This window comes from Colletotrichum gloeosporioides (assembly GCF_011800055.1).
Source record: "Colletotrichum gloeosporioides strain Lc1 chromosome Unknown consensus_2, whole genome shotgun sequence".
Taxonomy (NCBI): Eukaryota; Fungi; Ascomycota; class Sordariomycetes; order Glomerellales; family Glomerellaceae; genus Colletotrichum; species Colletotrichum gloeosporioides.
Window position 1 is genome coordinate 104,805 of NW_025544647.1, and position 17,798 is coordinate 122,602.

General features: G+C 56.0%; 6 protein-coding genes across 6 annotated transcripts; 2 read left to right on the plus strand and 4 right to left on the minus strand.

Annotated features, from left to right (window-relative positions):
* GCG54_00005011 (uncharacterized protein) lies at positions 1-1,215 on the plus strand (the record flags this gene model as incomplete). The annotated part of the gene is made up of 2 exons (XM_045405045.1): positions 1-534; positions 589-1,215. The coding sequence occupies 2 exons, from the start codon at positions 1-3 to the stop codon at positions 1,213-1,215; spliced, it is 1,161 nt and encodes a 386-aa protein (XP_045271229.1).
* Positions 1,216-3,612: 2,397 nt separating this feature from the next.
* Positions 3,613-5,290, minus strand: GCG54_00005012 (uncharacterized protein; the record flags this gene model as incomplete). The annotated part of the gene is made up of 2 exons (XM_045405046.1): positions 3,613-5,050; positions 5,100-5,290. 2 exons carry the CDS (start codon positions 5,288-5,290, stop codon positions 3,613-3,615), a joined length of 1,629 nt encoding a protein of 542 aa, XP_045271230.1.
* Positions 5,291-8,906: 3,616 nt separating this feature from the next.
* Positions 8,907-9,649, minus strand: GCG54_00005013 (uncharacterized protein; the record flags this gene model as incomplete). The annotated part of the gene is made up of 3 exons (XM_045405047.1): positions 8,907-9,246; positions 9,321-9,437; positions 9,579-9,649. 3 exons carry the CDS (start codon positions 9,647-9,649, stop codon positions 8,907-8,909), a joined length of 528 nt encoding a protein of 175 aa, XP_045271231.1.
* A 3,109-nt stretch (positions 9,650-12,758) lies between these two features.
* On the minus strand, positions 12,759-13,561 carry GCG54_00005014 (uncharacterized protein; the record flags this gene model as incomplete). Its single annotated transcript, XM_045405048.1, has 2 exons — positions 12,759-13,313; positions 13,505-13,561. The coding sequence occupies 2 exons, from the start codon at positions 13,559-13,561 to the stop codon at positions 12,759-12,761; spliced, it is 612 nt and encodes a 203-aa protein (XP_045271232.1).
* Positions 13,562-15,521: 1,960 nt separating this feature from the next.
* Positions 15,522-17,242, plus strand: GCG54_00005015 (3-hydroxyanthranilate 3 4-dioxygenase; the record flags this gene model as incomplete). The annotated part of the gene is made up of 5 exons (XM_045405049.1): positions 15,522-15,607; positions 15,666-15,877; positions 15,932-16,337; positions 16,619-17,034; positions 17,121-17,242. 5 exons carry the CDS (start codon positions 15,522-15,524, stop codon positions 17,240-17,242), a joined length of 1,242 nt encoding a protein of 413 aa, XP_045271233.1.
* On the minus strand, positions 16,587-17,258 carry GCG54_00005016 (3-hydroxyanthranilate 3 4-dioxygenase; the record flags this gene model as incomplete). Its single annotated transcript, XM_045405050.1, has 3 exons — positions 16,587-17,021; positions 17,090-17,165; positions 17,227-17,258. 3 exons carry the CDS (start codon positions 17,256-17,258, stop codon positions 16,587-16,589), a joined length of 543 nt encoding a protein of 180 aa, XP_045271234.1.
* Between the last annotated feature and the right edge of the window lie 540 nt (positions 17,259-17,798).

A 17,798-nucleotide genomic window follows, 5' to 3' on the forward strand; every position in this document is an offset into this window, starting at 1 on the left:
ATGGCCCCCCCGCCGCCCTACGCAATAGCGACTGGCGCCCAAGATGCGCTTCCCACATCAACCCTCGCCGCCGCCCTCGCTGCCGCTGCAACAACAACCATGATCCCCCTCACGAACCCAGCAGCAGAGACCATGGCCGACGTCGTCGCCACCGCTGTCACATCGGCCGCCGCCGCGACTGCGACCGCTGCCATGAAGGAGGGAGGCGGCAACGGCGAGTGCAGCCTGCTCGGCTCCTTTGCTCTCATCGTCCAGGCTGCCCTCGGCGGTCTGGCGCTTCTGTCATTGGTGTACAAGCGCTGGAGGGAACGACCGCAAAGGCCCGTCAAGATCTGGTTCTTTGATGTGTCGAAGCAGGTGTTTGGCTCGGTGCTGGTGCACATCGCCAACGTCTTCATGTCCATGTTGACGTCGGGACGCTTCTCTGTTACGCTGGACCCTGCGACGACCGCCAATGTGCGGAGGTTAGTGACGCGCGAGGAGGACTACACGCCGAACCCTTGCTCATTTTACCTGCTCAATCTCGCTATCGATGTAAGTTTCCCGTGCTCCCTGCGTCTGTCTGTGCCTGGCTAACGTGTGTTCCAGACAACGATCGGCATCCCCATCCTTATCGTGCTCCTCCGAGTCCTCACCGGCCTTGTGGCCTACACGCCAATGGGCAAGCCCGCCGAGTCGATAAAGTCCGGCAACTATGGCAACCCGCCAAACGCCTGGTGGTGGCTGAAGCAGTCCGTCATCTACTTCTGCGGCCTCTTTGGCATGAAGCTCTGCGTGCTCATCATCTTCCTGCTGCTCCCCTGGATCTCGCGCGTCGGCGACTGGGCCCTGCGCTGGACCGAGGGCAACGAGCAGCTGCAAATCTTCTTCGTCATGATGTTCTTCCCCCTCATCATGAACGCGCTGCAGTACTACATCATCGACTCCTTCATCAAGCAGCCGCAGATCGAGCACGAGCGTCTGCCGGACGAAGACCCCGAGTGGAGCTCGCAGCACGCGGCCGTCAGCCCGTACGACGACGCCGACGAGGCGAGCGACAACGACACCGACTCGGACGACGGCGGCAGTCTGAGGTTAAAGAAGGCGAAGCACGCGGACGATGCCGAGTATGACCCCGACACGGATGGCGATGCGCCGACGGTGATTGGCAGCAGCTCGAGCAGGACGAACCACCAAAGGAAGGACATATCGGCGGAGCTCTTCCCTAAGGAGTGATGTTTGTAACCCTTACGAGAGGACGGAACCTAGAACATGTACGGGTGTAGGGCCTAGTGGCCTCTTAGGGTTGTAACAATATCGATATGGTTTATATACGTTATCACATATCTTGCTGCGCAGCGTATTTATGGAGAATAGCAAGCTCGGGTAATTCAATGCATTAGCTGGTCAGGCAGGTCTGTTTCTCAAGACTCCCGTTGTCAATGACTTCTTTTCTTCCGAGATTGTTTTGCCACGGCACAGTCCCGAACGAAGCCAGCATGGCGGATCGCAAGACTGCCTGCGTGTATGTTGAAGACGAAAGCTTCTGTGTATCGAGCAATCGAGGCGTGAACAAAGCCGCTCAACACAATTTCGAGCTCCTGGCCGGAGCGGACGAGATGGGAGAGGACGGCATGACACCAAGACGATGGCATGCTACGCCACAACCTAGTGTTAAGCTGCCACAAGGCATAGGGAAATGCGATGACGGTGAAGCGGCCCGGCCTCTGATGAATGGTGCGGAAGGGTAAGGGAGGCAGAGGGGGGATTACTCAAAGCCGTGCCCTTGAGATGCTTTCGGGCATGGGGACCGGACGCCCAAGACGCAGCTGCGCGCAGAGTTGACGGTACGGGGACCCTACGTCGCCCAACCACAATGAACGTCTGGCAGAGCAGAGAGGGTATGGAAGCTATGCAATTGCAATTCAGCCGGGCTTGGGACACCGCGGAATATCAATTGAGCATTTACATCGAGAATGTCAACAGCGATGGGGGTAAACCGATTCACCGCGCCACCACACCTGCGCCGGTCTGGACACCTCGACTGGCGGCAGCTTGGGCAGAAGAGGAAGAGGTTATCGTGGTCCGTCCCGCTTGGCATGGCACCTCAAACATGGCCATGGAGGTCGCCGCGCGCAGGCATCACAGCCGCCGCCGCGACTCCCATGCTGACCGCGACAACTCATTGACACATTGTGGTCGAAGGACGGTATGGGAGGTTATGTAGGATGGCACAAAGGGAAGAGCCGGCTCCTACTTCCCAAATCGAGGCCTCGTGACAAGAAGGAGGGGGGTGGATTGTTCAACAGCAGATTGAACCGCGTCATCGCATCCTTACCAAAATCCCCAATCCACGCTTCGGAAGGTTCATAAGTTTCTCGCATGCCCAGCTACCCCAACAACATCACATCCTCCTTTGTCCTTTTTCATCCACATCCACATCGACAAAGATCAAGCTCTCAATCCTCTCTCGTGGTATACTCTCCCGCCGACGCCACCACCATCACCAGAGACCCTATCGCGGTTCGCTGCGTTTCGCATCACCACCGGTTTCCCTTGTGTATGCCCCCGTGTGATGGCGACAACAGCCTGGCAAAGTTGGACTTCAGACGTCTTGGTGTTTTGATGGACCACAAGACACTGCAGTCACAGACACAAAAGATAGGATGCTAAAGGCAATTTTGGGGATACTCACAGAAAAGAAAATCAATCATCGCGTCATCTTCATAGTCAACCGCATACTTGCGCGCCTCTATGTTCATCAGAAAGGACGAAGAGACACAGTTCATACACGGATCGCAAAAGTTTCAACATGGTCACTAAGTGAGGCCCACTCGAATCCTATCATCACGTCGCACGATTAACATGTCATAAGCCCTTAGTGTGATATTTTCAATTCAATCCTCTGATATCTCCCTCTCTCGAAGCGGGTATCTCTCCCACACCATCATCGCAACAACCTCTTTACCCCTGTCCATCTCCCGCACCCCCTACCCTAGACACAACGTCCGAGTAAGCCCCTTCCTGCTCCCCAAAACTCAAATCCATCCCAAGTCTGCGGATGATCATGCAGTAAATCATCAATGACGGGAGACGACGCCAGCCCGCGGCTCGTTCGGCGTCAAGACGTGTGAGGTGAAGAAGTGCTGTGTGGACGGCCAAATCCACGCGAATGCAAAAAAAAGAACAAAAGGCCCCGCAAGAAATGAAGACTCGCCATGACGCAAGGGAAACCCGTACAGAAAAACAATAAAACATAGAAACAGAAACTTTGACCTGGGTCATTTCATTATACACCCTCCATTGCTCCCTCATCAAGATTCGAAAAAAGGCTCTTTCTGTATGCCCGAAACTCCGTGTGGGAAACCAATCCCAGTTCTCTCTTTTTGATGTTCCAAACAGACGACCAGTAGTTTCTGCAACAGGGTACGGTCGGTTCAGGGATAACCCCATCACGAAACCACTTTAATCAAAACTCAAAGTAACGCCGCCTCGGATGTATGAATTTCGGACTGCATTAGTCTTTAAATAGACTGCCGTGACGAAGACAGCATTCCACTTTGTCGCCACGCATGCGAAAACAATGCTTTCCATGTCAAAAGGTCGTGATAAATGCTTTTTTTTTCATTTCGCTCAAACGCCGCTCCAGCCTTCTTTGGTTGGCTGGTAGGCCTTGTATCCTGGGTACGTGCCACCGCTGCTTTGCGGGGGTCGCTGTTCTTCCTCCTCAGGCTCGGCGCGCATTGGCTGGCCAGTGGCGGGGCCGCGGTTGTAGTTGTACTGCTGCGGGCGGCTGTAGCCTGACTGGAAGTCAAAGCCGCCAGAGTTTTGGAGGTCGGGGGACTGGGGAGCGTGGTCTCCAGTGTAGCTACGCTGAGGCGCGGCCAGAGGTCGGGTTGACTCAGACGAGTACTGACGCGCACCGCCACCGTATTGTTGACGGTTGTAGTTGTCGTTGCCATACTGGTCTTGTTGGTCAAAGCCGTAGTCGTTTTGAGGCGCAGGGGACCGGCGGTAGGGATCCTGAGGAGCCGGGGATCTGCGGTAGTCGGCAGGAGGGGCGGGGGAACCGCGGTAATCGGGGGCCGGCGAGCGGCGGTAGCCAGCAGGCGCAGGGCTGGGGCCGTTGCGAGGGGGGGCAGTGAAGGCTCTGCTAGGGGCCGGGCTAGGTCCGTTGCGCGGGGGGCGGCCCATGCCATATCCTCCTTGCTCAAAACCACCGAAACCTCCGTCGAGCTCGTGCTGGGGCGGTGGGAAAGTCTGTCCTCTTTGCGGGCCGTAGCCGTTGTTGTTGAACTCACGGGCGGGAGTCCGTCTGCCTTGATTCATCGCCATGCCTCCAGCTGCTCCAGCCGCAGCTGCGGCTCCATACTGGTCGACGCCGAAAGATGAGTTGGACTGTCCGTATCCATTGTCGTAGTTGTTGTTGAATCCTTGGTTGTTCATGGCGTAGGGGTCCGCAGGCTGATTGGGGAAGTAGCCGCTAGCTCCGGCCTGTCCGTTTTGTCCGTAGGGGCTCCTGTCGCCAGGCATCGGGCTGTTCGGGTGGGACATGGCGTTGGGTGCCATGAGAGGCATGTTCGGGTTTGGCGACGCTGCGGGCTTGTTCATCTGCTCCAGCTCCACCTCTTCCTCAACCGCAACCTTCTTAGATCCAGCACCTTCCCAGCTGGGCATGGCAGGAAGAGCGTCAGCGTCCTCCTTGCCTCCGGACTTGCTAACATCAAATTCGGCGTACTGAGGGGGCGCCGAGGCTCCGGATGCCACCGGCGCCGGTGCTGTGGAGTGTGCGGTATGCGTGGGCTGGTTTTGGAGGAATGGCGGGACGTTCGAGTTCGCGTTCATGGGCGCTTGTGACTTGTATCCTTGATTCGAAGAATATGGCTCGTCGAGGTACTTGTGAGGCGTTCCTTTCGGGGTGTCGCAGCAGCCGCAGCAGTTACCGCAGCACTTGAGGCAGTAGCAGCACTGGCAGCAGCACGATAGACCGCAGCAAGCGCATCGAATGATACACCATACAATCGAAAAGATGATCAAGCCACCGACAATCATGACTCCGATGACCGGCCACCTGCGCATGTCAGCATCCATCGATTCAAATTTAAGCCGTGTAAACCTACTTGCAGTAGTTGACGGACATGCAGTTGTCCCAACTTGAAAATGCCGTCTTCACATCATTAACCTGGTTTCCCACATTCTCCACCGTGGACATGATCTGGCGCTTCTCGATAGTCGCGGCCATGCTAGACATTACTGAGCCCCAAACTCCTCCGCGGAGGCTCCTCGCCATGGCGACGTCGATCGAAGGCATCTTGAAAGCTGAGATGCCGAATTCCTCTCCAACGAACGTGTTTCTCGGTATGTTACCCTCGAAAAAGCCGGGGTATGTGTCGAGGTCGGGATTGTCGAATGAGAGAGGGATTAAGTTGCGGAATAGTAGCAAGACTATAGATCCATCATCTCATGAAAAAAGACGGATTGCTCGGTGTTTCGTTTGATCGGCTGAACGCACGTTGATCTTCCGTGCAGTCAAGGGAATGGAAGGCGAGCCGCTTGTGTCCTGAAGGTCCGGGTGACGCAGGTGTAACAGAGCGATCTCAGGCGAGAAACGGGCGAAGAGGCAAAAGCGCAGCAAGCGAAAGCGGCAGGCGTGAACGAAAGTAGATGTCCCCTCTCACAGACCGGTTCTGGAAGGGACGAAATTGAAATGCCTGTGTGTTGCCGTTAGAGGGAGAGTTGAAGGTGGTTCGTCACTGCGGGAGGTGCAGTGTAAAGCGTAGTCGCCCCCTTGCGTAGTGGTAGGGAAGGCGCAGCGAATGACAGCGTAGGACCGAGGGAAGCCCAGAGGTTTTCGTCTCAAAATGGCGCTGAAACTGGGCGGTGCAGTCAGTAAGCACCGCAGGGTTGACAGGATGACCCCGAGAATAGGCGATCGGTGGCCAACAGATTGCGGTTGGGGGCTGGCGGTTTATTGGGCGAATGACGCTGTTTGTTTGGTGTAGAAAAGGGGTGGTGGTTCCCGATATTTCGTATGGTATACGCGGGCCTTGTCAAGAGAAACACGGATATCCCAGGTACGTAGTGGGCTGTAGCTGAGGAGGGTCTTGTCGTGAGACGTAAATTGTGTGTGTGGTGACGAAAAATGCAATAAATTCTCGTGTGGCGGCGGGCTGAGTCGAGAAAGGAATGAGTGGATTGTTTATCCAAACTTTGCTGATGCTGTGTATATGTCTATCGTTCCTTGAAGGGAGTGAATCAGGCGCAGAGAGACACGAGGAGCCGGCATCAAACAGCCTCGGGAAGGCGGGCGGGACTTGGGACGAAAGACAACTGATAAAGGAGCGAACGGAACAGGACGCAGCCTGCCGGGTCGGGTTGTCGAGGATAATGCACCTCCAAAGGGTGTCAAGAGAAATAAAAAAGAGGATGTGAGAGGCCGCCGTGCCGTGGATGGGATGGACTTGGAGGTGTACCTTTTCCCGGAGCGTCAGTGAGGGGACGGAAGGGAGGAGGATGAGGAGGGACGAGGGAGAAAAATAACGAGGAGCGTTGAGAGGAGAAAGGAACGGGAAAGGATTGACGTGACGCACGCGCTACTTTCCCAGAAAGCTAACGGTTTCCACGAGGGTTGCGGGCGATCAAGACGACAAAACACACAGTGGATGAACCCCGTCCAGTGAGAGCGAAGAGGTGAGGAAACGGCCCGAGGGAAGGACAGCCTACCTCAGAACGAGAGAGAGACAGGGAGATCAACAAATCACACTGCGCAATGACAAAATCGTCAGTGTGTCGTGCCTACCTAAGAGAGAGCGATCAAGAGCGATAGAGAGAACGAGAGAGCAGAGATGGAAGGCAGAGAGAAGACACACGCACGCGCACCACTGTCCACAGCCCACACACATGAGGGAAGCCAAGGGAGATTTCAGATTGTGAGCGGGAAATTTGAATTGCGATCGAGCGCCATGCCGCTCTAGCGGCATCCCCCTGCCTAGTGTACCAAGCCGCGCTGCTGCTGGCTGCTGAGTGCTCACCAAAGTGGATGCAGATTGGACCTGAAGCTCCACGAGCGTCCTGGCTCTCACAGGCGTTCCTGGCCGTAGCGTGCAGCGTGCCGTGCGGCATGCATCGTGCCTGGCTCAGACGAACTCTGGTGGGGTGAGCAGTTCGCTCCTCGCTCGCATTCTCTCCCGCAGAGTCTCCCTCTCTCCCGGCCTCACCCTCGCTGAGAAATGCGAACTCTGCCAGCGGGCAGGCAAGCAAGTCAGAGGCAACTCGCTGCAGAAGCATGCACTGCAAAATTCTGTGCCAGCAAATCCCCTGTAATCGCGCAAGTGCCGCGGCGCAGCCGTTCCCCTTCCCACCTCTTCCAGCATCGCGTTCGCCGTTGGTCGAAGCATTCCCTCCTCCCCAAGTCCCGGTCCCTTAGCGGCAGCCTCTTAAGCCGACCAGGGGGTACGTATTTCATCCTCTCCCGCTTTTCCTTTTGAGAAGCTTTCAGGGGTCGGAGATGATTTGGATTCGTCGACCACAATTTTGAGCTTGCTCGCCCGCTGACGGGTTACCGAAGTTTCGCAGCAGCAAAGCGGGAACAGGCCAAAACCCACACGCCGGCCGAAATCTGCTCGCAACATGCAGAGACAGAGACAGAGTGGCTTGCAATCTGCAGGGTCACAAGGTGAAACCTGCACTTTGAGTGGACTCTATCTGTCGCTGCCTGAGCCTGAGGATTGAGGCACCCATGCTGACTTGGCAGTGGTCCGGGCGTCTGGGGCTTTCCCACATGATTCGGATGCCACGGCCGATGGTTATTTCCATGAACGCCACCCGGGTCAGCCACACAACTCTACTCCAATCCCGACCTCACTCGCCACAATCGGAACTCCGCGTGTTTTGTGTCTTCTCGTCAGGCGGGCTGAGCAGGTCGGATACGGCAATGGGGGCCGCCGAGAATAGCGTTGCGAAACCGAGGATGGTTCTCCTTGTCTCGAACTTTTCGGTCGACGGTGGGCGCTGAAGGGGTTCGGTCGTTTTATATGCGAACATGGCCCTTAGTGTTTCAAGCAGCGTCGGTGAGACTTTCTCGTCGCATTCCAGGCGGTCCTGAGGGGGAGAGGAGGCGCCGTGTACGTCCGGACAACCGCCGATGAAGAAAGAGGGCACACGTTTTCGTGCTCCGATATATTTTCAGTGCTGCTGGGTAAAGTACTCTACCTACTGCGCTAAGGCTCCTGGTTTAATACTATTCGGCTTGCTTGGTGAATTCTACTGTTGACTTGACTGTGGTTTCTCGACTGCATCTTCATCTGGGAGGATCTTGGGATCAAACCAAGGACGCCACGAGATTCCGGGATATGGGCGTTTTAGGCATCCTTCCTCGTTTTCTAGCTTCCGGCTCCAGAGCGCCGAGATTGTCGCCGCCAGAGAGCGCCCCGTGTTTTCTGGAAGCTCATTCTAGAAGCTCAGATGTCAGCTAAGGCAAATTCAGGAACCATCTGATGTTGAAGCTGGCGTTTAAGAGTCCTCACGGCCTGAGCTTAGCGCGTTACCGTAGACCGGCCAACGACATGGAAATCACGTCACAGCGTCAACAGAGATTCAGGTGGTTAGAAAAACTAGTCTTTTTACTGAAAAAAGAGATATCATACAGTCAGAAGAGAAAAATGCCTCTTTCTTAACCGTTGTAGGCCGTGAAAAGGAGGAGAATTACTCCAGCCGACGTTTCGTTCCTCCACATGGTTCATCTTCATAGGTCCTCCAGTTCCCATCGAAAAGGAAACCCTTTAAAAACGCCGCTGGACCAATTTTTGTCCGCAATCGAGGTATCATTTGTTGTTCGCATATCCCTTCCCATTTCCTTCCATCGTTCTTGTCTTTCTCGCATGACAACTCATCCTCTCCGAAAATCACAAACACACGCAAGCACCCTCTTACTTTCCGGGAGGCGGGCCAGCAGGAGGCGCGTAGGTTCCCTGGGGTTGGTGGTACGCGTTCTGCGGCTGCTGGAGGTTGATGCCCTCGTTGTGATTGCCGTAGTAGCCGTCGTTGGGGTTGAAGGTGGTGCCGGTGTACTGGGGCTGCTGCTGGCCGTAGGCCGGGGGCGGGTTCTGGTACTGCCCGGGCTGGCCTTGGCCGTAGCCCTGCTGCGGGTACTGCTGGTTGTAGGCGTAGGTGGTGTTCTGGGGGTAGTACTTTTGGTTGTTGCTCATCCAGCCGGTGCCGTAGAAGGGCGACATGCCGCGCTTTCTGCGACGGCGGGAGCTCACGCATCTGTTTTGAGAGAGTCAGTTCAGCTTCTTTTTGGGGGATTTGTCGGGGAAGGCGATGGGCTGGATGTAACGTACCCTAGTGCGACGAGGATGAGGATGGCGATACCCAGGACGACGGCGGCGAGGACCCAGCGGCCCCAGTAGTACCACGAACTGCGTTCGTAGCACCCGTATGCGTTACAGTACGTGGCTCTGGACGTTGGTGTTAGTTTTCCGTGGATGAATCGTTGCGGCGATGGGACGGGGGCGGGGGGCCACATCGCAATCTGCCGTCGTTGTTGATCGGCGGAAGATCGCGATGTGCCCGACGGGGAAGTATGACGACAGACTTACCTCTTCGTAATCGCATCGTGAGTTGCCTGAGGGAGAGGGTAGGGGAGGATGTGAAAGTCTGCGGGCGCCATGTTGATGGTTTTGACGATGCGCTTGCTGGAGACGGCGCAGTCGATGCTTGTTGTCGGGTGTAGGTGACGGAAGTTGCCAATCGAATTTGTCTACCGACCGACAAACAGGGAGTGTGGCCGTAAAAATAAGGACGCAATGTTAGGAAGTCTCCCAGTCGTTTGGATTTGTCTTCGCAGTGATGCCAAAGCCAAAGAAAGCTCGTGGCGTTGTGTCGTGAGATGTATTGCTATTCAATGACGTGATGGCTGTTGGCCTGACGTCGCGGTTGCTGGAATGCTCAACCCCTCGTACGAGTGAATGGGGCAAAGGTTGGATGAAAAAAGGCCCGCCCGGGTTAGGTTCTCTGCTTCAGGGACCTCGTAGGTGGGTTTAGGTGCAATAAGGCTTAGGTCGTTTGGGGTGTTATGCAGGTCGGAGCGTACGCTGCAAGAGTCGAGTCGGGTTTGATTAGGCTGAGCGCGAGCTTGGCGGAAAAAGGTCTAAATAAATGGGATGGGCGAAAGAGGGAGGGGGGAAGGACGAGGGATGGATCAATTATATTCGTTGGTAGGTCATGAAAGTTAGGTGCGGAAGAAAAGGCCAAGAAGGCCGTCACCCGTCTCTGGACAAAGCGACGTCTTGGAGGCTGGGCAGAGTCACCGGCCCCGAATGAATTGCGTGGCCTGCCTCCTCTGCCCAGACTTTTGGTTGCTTGTTCGGAGCTTGGAACCTTCGCGCATTCCCACACACACACACATAGTGACTGACTCCAACGCACCCCAAGTACCCTTACTCTCCGGCCGCCGTATCCCAACACCGGGCTGCCTCACGAAACTCGTTCCGATTTTGCCGTTCCTGTACCTCCGTCCCTCCGTTCCATCGAGACGGTACCTACCTATCCGAATCTTGAGCACCTGGACCATGCCTCCCTCAGAAACATCTCAGCAGCACCGGCATCATCAGCAATCAGCATCACCGCTGCGCCGGTATCAGCACTACTTCCCACTAAACTGCTCAACCAGCAAAGTCATGACAAAACATTTCTATTCCGCAGGGTCCATTTCGCCCGACCAGCCAGTCAGTCCACCGCTCTCCAGCGACCCGTCAGTGGCTGTGTAATCCAATAGTGAGCCAACCGCAGCTGTCCTCTCCTCGCAGCACGCCGAGGAGCGAATCACAGCGAGCGCAGGCCGGCCGGGGATATCGCTCCCAGCGCCTGACATCACCAGCCGAAAAGGCAAACGAGGGAGGCTTGGCCAAACACTTCTGGTGGCCCAATATTCCCCCGCTGGGATTCCTCACCAACCGTGGCGCTGTCGCGGTAGCGTGACCCTACCTTCCTCCCGACGACCAGTCACCACCGCCGGAATCTGGAATCATCGAGAGGAAACTTTTGCGCCGTCGCCCATCTTCTGCAGCATCTCGCGTCCTCAGGTACTTGGTCTGCCAATTCGCGAGCCAAGTGGACTAGGCGATGCAGATGCCACCACTGTTGCGCAGCTCATCAGATCCGCCCGTCCCTCCATTTGTCACCTCTCCCGCATCGCCAGTGATAGTGAAATCCCCAATTGCCTATTCCGGAACACATCAGAGCTAAGCGATCGATATACCGACCGGCGGCGACATTCCACAACTTCGTCCGTCAGGGTAACTCAACGAGAGACGGCCGCCCACGTGAGATACCTACCTAGGAATCGCAAGCATAATATCTCCGGCTGGTCTCGTTTCTCTGCAGCTTCGTCTCATCTCGTCCCCCTCCACTAAGAACCTTCCCCCTTCTTCGACTTACTTATAGCTTCAGCCTAATAAGCCCTCACTTGTTTACAACAGCAATCCAACGTTTCCTTCCATGTAAACCCGTCCTCTCGCGGGCGTTTCTAGGGATTGAGGATAGGAATACCCACCACCATCCTGGGTTCTAGCTCCATTTCTTCGACGCGAGTGCGACTGCCAAAACCAACCTTAAAAGACGCCCGGCGACCCGCGTGTCCCGGGCTGCCGGGGGCACTGCTGCTGCTGACGGCGGCCCCGTCCAGCGCTGCCTGGCGTCGAGGACCACCCCACTGGGAGGGGCTGACCAAGGATCCCCGCCGCAGCAATGGCGGTCCAAATGTCCATCCAGAGCAAACCGTATGTGACGTACACAATGCTCGAAAGCACGAACGACCAACAAGACTTTCAAAAACGAGGACGTTGGGGGCTACGATTACTTAACATAGTACGGCCCGGCCGAGAATTTAGGTCAGCTTGATATAATCTAACCCATCCCACCTGGAGATCCCAGCTGAACTTCGACGGCCCCTCCAACAGAGATTAGATTTACCGCCTCCATGGCGCCTCCGCCAAGGCTGTTTCCAGCTTCTCGTTCGCGACCAACTCTGATTTTGCTTGTCTTGCCGCGCTTCCTAGCCAATCCCCGAGCTAGGCGCCGGACAGTTGGTTCGGTCTCAAATCCCTCACCTTCCGCCGCATACCCCGTCGGCCGGGACCTCCGTGGTATGTCCGGTGCACCGCCGGGCTTGGCGGCAGGTTAACTTTTTTACCGCCTACATCCCTTTTTCGGTATCCTTCACATCTAAGCTCCTCCAACACATTGGTCCGCGAACACTCTCATATCACAATTGTAATGCTCTTGGTATTAGAAGAAAAGCGTAGTCTACGAACACACGAACCCTGCGCTGGTCAGCCTCAAGGGAACTTCCCCCAGCAAGCGCTGCGATGTACTCAGCCTCCCAACCGCTTTATTACAGAGCATCAAAAGAGGCTGCGTCCTCGAAGGATAACAGACCCTCGCAATCTTTTATCAAACCGCACCGAATTTTTCCCAAGGCCCTTCATTAACCTGATGAAGGACCAAGACCAAGAGCAAGCGAGCGACCTTGATCAAAGGTTGCCTCCCTGTCCTCCCAAACTTGCAGCACATACCCAGCCATCCAAGTACAACCGCTCGTGGAACCCGTAACACCAAATTCGTCGTGACTTTTAACAAAGCAACCATGCCGAATACCTGTTCCCCCTTGCTGAAAAAATGGAGAAATAATTTTGCCCGTAAAACGCCGTACCGCCGCTGATCAAAACGTAACAAAACCGTCTGCGTCCATCCGTGTTGTCGATGTGTCGTCGTTGTCGTCACTTGGGGAACGTAAACCTGGAGGTAATCTTCTCGGACTCCTTCTTGCCCGCGCCGCCTTGTTGCTGTTGTTGCTGCCTCTGCGCGAGGTCCGCAATCTTCTCCCTCGCCTTCATCAAACTGCTGTTGTCCTGCTGCTTCAGCTTCGCGCGGATCTCGTACAAAGCCATCAGCGTCGAAGCCCTGTCCAAATCGTCTTCGCCCTGTTGCGCAATCATGTGAGCTCTCGTCTCCTGTCCCGGGACCTCCAGGAAGTGGTGGGGGTATGGGTGGTGAGGGGGGTGATGTACGTCAGAAACCCCCTTGGGCGTGCCGGGAACGGAACCCTGGGCCGAGTTGGACCGCGAGAGCATGGGCGGGCTCATCATGATGCGGCGCCCGAACTTGTCGACGCGGGCGGGCGTCGCGGTGCCTGTGCCCGGGCGTGATGTCTGGGAAGAGTGCGCGCGGCGGAGTTCATCGGTTGGTCGCTTGGGGACGACGCCGCCGCTGGTCTTTTCGACGGTCTCGATCGCCTTGTTCGCCGTCACGAGAGCTGCTGCTGCATTGGGTTCCTGACGGAAGTGTCGTCAGCTTCTGGGTTGTTTTGGAGGGGCAGCATCACTGCGAAGACAGAGAAAAGTTTGTTGCGGATCTGCCTCCTATCCTACCCCCTGCGAGATGCGCACCGCGAGGGGCAGATTTCGATGGGTGACATGGGCGAGTAATGTCCCAGGGGATGACGATGACGAAGAGGAAAACGTACCGCTGCGTTGAGGCTGCTCAGGTCGGCGAGCATCTGCGCCAGCTGGAGACTCTCCATGGCGTCGGGCGTCCTTTGCTGCGTTTGTGTTGCGAAAGGGCTCCTGGAGATTTTCGGTCGCGTGCGTGTAAAGGGATGGACGGAGGTCGTCAATTAAAGTCCAAGGAATGTTAAAGGCGTTGCTGGGAAGTGGATATCGATGGTGGGATTTAGCGGGCGGCCGAAGGGTAAAGACAGCCTGGGAGGTGGGAGGTTGTTGGTGGGACGGGCCATGGAAACCCACCGACGCCGTCATTCAAGGCTTCCGGGTTGTCTTAGCTTTTTCCTTCTTTCCCACAGAGCGTCAGGTACAATAGCAGTAGCGGTGTGATGGTGCGCTTGTCAGGTACCTCTAGCTTGCTGCAGGCGGCTTAAAGTTGATTGTGTCTGAGAAGCGTGTGGGGGAAGGACAGAGCGGCCGGTGCGGGTGCTCCTCTACTGCTGCAGCTGCCGTTGTGGTGACTTCCAGCGAGTGCTTGATTCCTGCTGCACGCCGCCGTGGCACATTCACTACTGCGTAGTACTGCTGATAAACAGGCACACCACCAATGGACATCACCTTCCCGAGTACCAGACGACGGCAGATCAGAGGTTGCAGGAGCGCAGCTCCAGGGCGCCCAGTTACCCCGCCGGAGACAAGGCAAAGTGTCCTCTTCGATCTCCCATTGGATCTGATGCCGTCGCCATCTTCGCGGAAGCGGGGAGGAGGAAACCCCCCACACTGAGCACTTCAGCCACAATGCGCGGATCTCCAGGCTCTTCCCTGTCGATTGTCACCGTCACTGTCCACGGGAGGTGTTTGACTTGCTTTCCCCGCGACCAGATCTTCTCCACCGCTTGGAATTTGGGCAGATCTCAGTACGTATCGGACCTAGGGAAACCGTCCCGTCGTCCTGCCTTTGTCTGGGCATCCATCCGTACTGCACAGTAGTATGCCGAGGGAACTTAGCTGCAGCCCTTTTGAATTGACGGAGGCCATGCTCAACACTCGGGTATGCTGTACATGACCGCGTACTTTGGATGACAATCTCACACAACTCGCCATGCTGTGGTGCCTTCGAGAACGAGAAGCGGTTAATTTCTGGAGTCTAACATGTACTTTGCAGTACACACATTAGCAGTTTTCATTGCGCAAGTAATCTTAAAGCTGGAAACAAATAACAGGAATACAGCTGTTGGGCGTGGCCCTGGCAACCCGCTATCCCTAGCACCCACAGAAAAGCCGATGAATCAAAGTCAAACCTGCACGGCTGTTCGCCTTTCGTTGTCCTATCTTGCCCCAGGAGTGATTGCATTTAACAGTGATACGAACAGCTAGCTCTTGCGAAATGCCACAACGTGCCCTCACGGACGTCGCCTGACGAAGGAGTGCTACCCGCATTACACTAGCACCGCCATAGGATAATTAGAATGCCATGTGTATATGAGACACTTAAAGCATAGATATATGATGGCAACGACCCGAAAGAATTGTTAGTATTTGTTCGACTGTTCCTGCGAGTTCGAGTTCTATGCCGAGTGGTGGGGGTGGCGTGCTGGAACCGATAACTGTGGCTCGCTGTGGCTCAACCGGCGTTATCGATATTTGTTTCTGACCACTCAGGCCTCGGGCTTTCCTGCTTTCCCCGAGGGGAAGTTCCCCACTGGAGCTTCAGACACCTCTCTCCAGCAGAGCAAGCCATTGTCCAGTCAGAGTAAGTGAATCATCTGGTAGTGCATTTACGAAAAAGAAATCAAAGCCCTCATTGAATGAGAATTCGAAGTTGACAATCGCACCTTTATCTGCATTTATCAAAGTTCTTGTACGTTAGCAAACCTCCCTTTCACCGGGTATCCTCCCGAGGTTATCGGGCTCGTGAGCCGAGACTCCGATGAAGCTCCGGTGGCCACCTCCGACGTCGCCTACCCTCACTCACTCTAAAGAACCCCCGGAACGCTGACAGAACCCCATCTCAGACCTCAATTCATATATATCGTCAAGATGTCGATGATTTTCAAGCGCTCAATGGCTACCGCCGCCTCGTTCAAGAAGGCCGGCAAGGTCGTGTGCATCGGTCGCAACTATGCGTGAGCAACAACCCCCCACCATTGCCTGTGATCCAGACGGCTAACATGCAGCATCCAGGGACCACGTCAAGGAGCTCAACAACACCCGCCCCAAGCAGCCCTTCTTCTTCCTGAAGCCCACCTCCTCCATCCTGCTCCCCGGCGCCGGCCCCGTCCTGAGGCCCAAGGGCGTCGACATGCACTTCGAGGTCGAGCTGGCCCTCATCCTCGGCAAGCAGGTCAAGGACCTCAAGCCCGACGACTACAAGGGCGCCCTTGCCGCCATCGAGGGTGCGTCACCCCTTCATCTCACACAATCTCCCCTCACAGGCTAACATGTCACAGCGTACGCCGTCTCCATCGACATGACGGCGCGCAACGCCCAGAACGAGGCCAAGAAGAAGGGCCTGCCCTGGGACATCGCCAAGGGCTTCGACACCTTCCTGCCCATGAGCGACGTCATCGCCAAGTCCGCCATCGCGGACCCGCACGACGTCGAGCTCTTCCTCAAGGTCAACAACGAGACCAAGCAGGACGCCTCGACCAACCTGATGCTCTTCCAGATCCCGCGCATCCTGAGTGATATCTCCAAGGTCATGACCCTTGAGCAGGGCGACATCGTGCTCACGGGCACCCCCGCGGGCGTTGGCCCGGCCGTGCCTGGGGACGTCATCCGCGCCGGTATCCGTGTGGGCGGCAAGGAGCTCGCCGAGGGCAAGATTGAGGTCGCGGTGGAGGAGTCGCCTAGCTCGTACGTCTTTGCGGAGACATAAGGCGGATGTGAGGTTGAATTAGATTAAAATTATGAGGGATCATGAGCAGTCTTATGTGTTAGAGGAGGCACGGCGGTCACCGGTCTAGAATATAACTTCTCGAAACATTCAGCATCAGAATCACATGTACTTTTATAGACGGACTGATCTGCATCGCCTACAATATACCAAACATCCCGTGAACAACACCCACCAAACTCCGTTCCGCCATCTCAAAAGCCCCGCCATCACTCCAGGTTAGGGTCCTTGATCGACCCAGGCTTCGGCGCCGACTCCGCGACGACGCCGCACTTCTTACACGTGCGGCCCGCCTCGTCGGCCTTGAACGCCTCGACGGCGGCCTTGATCTGCGTGCCGAGGTCGGTGCAGTGGAAGGCCGCCTCGTGGACGACCTCGCGGCAGGCCTCGCAGTACCAGCGCATGCGGTCGAGCGAGCCCTCGGGGCGGCGCTGCTCGAGGACGACGCCGACGGTGTTCGCGAAGCGCACGGGGTTGTGCGGGGTGTTGCCGGGCAGCAGGAACATGTCGCCCTCGCGGATGATGACGTCCTTGAAGACGCCGTCGTCGACGACCTTGAGCATCATGGCGCCCTTGTACTGGTAGAACCACTCCGGGGTCTGGTTGATGTGGTAGTCCGTCCTGGCGTTGGGGCCGCCGACGATCTGGGGAGGGGTTGTGAGTGAGTTGCGTGGTTTCGGGTGGGGGTGAGAGGGGGAGGGGGTTGGTTTACCATGACGGTGAAGTCGTCATTGTAGACGCAGTAGTTGTTGATTGGCGGTTTGAGGAGGTGGGAGTTCTCCTCCAGCCTTGTGTTGGTGTGAGTTGGTATCGCGCGAATAGCTTCAAGCGCATCACAAGCGGACTTACCACTTGGGGAGGTTGACAGGGGTGGAAAGCATTGTGAGAAGTTTGTCGGGTTCACTTGAGTCGCGGGCCACTGCTCCAATTCAATAAATTGCCAATAGTATCAGAGTTGACTTTTTTCTCCTGTGATGGAGAATTATATGTGGGTTGATGACTCGGCAGGAGGTTTATGGACAGGTCAAGATGAGGTCAGGTCAGAGTTGAGGGGGGCGGATGCAATGTCGTTGTGTAGATAATGCCGCCCTCTCTTTGCTCTCGCGTGGCGAATGAGAAGTCAGCATTTGATGAGACTTTAGGCTTTTGTCGACTCTCTGTCGGATTTCTAACAAAAGAGCAGTCGCATTTATCAGCCTCCATCCGCTAAAAGCCGTGCCTCATCCGGAGCGGCTCTTCGGCCTGGGGATTCGGAGCAAACTGAACGGCCCGCCACGAGCTTTCTCACAACCGACCGTCTTACTAATATAGACCTGCAACTCGTCAAAAGACTCCATTTCGAGATGAGAAACATCCCAGCGGACAGTCTCATCCGCGCATCATCGGCAACTCGAGCCGTAGCAGCCTCAATGGCACGCAGG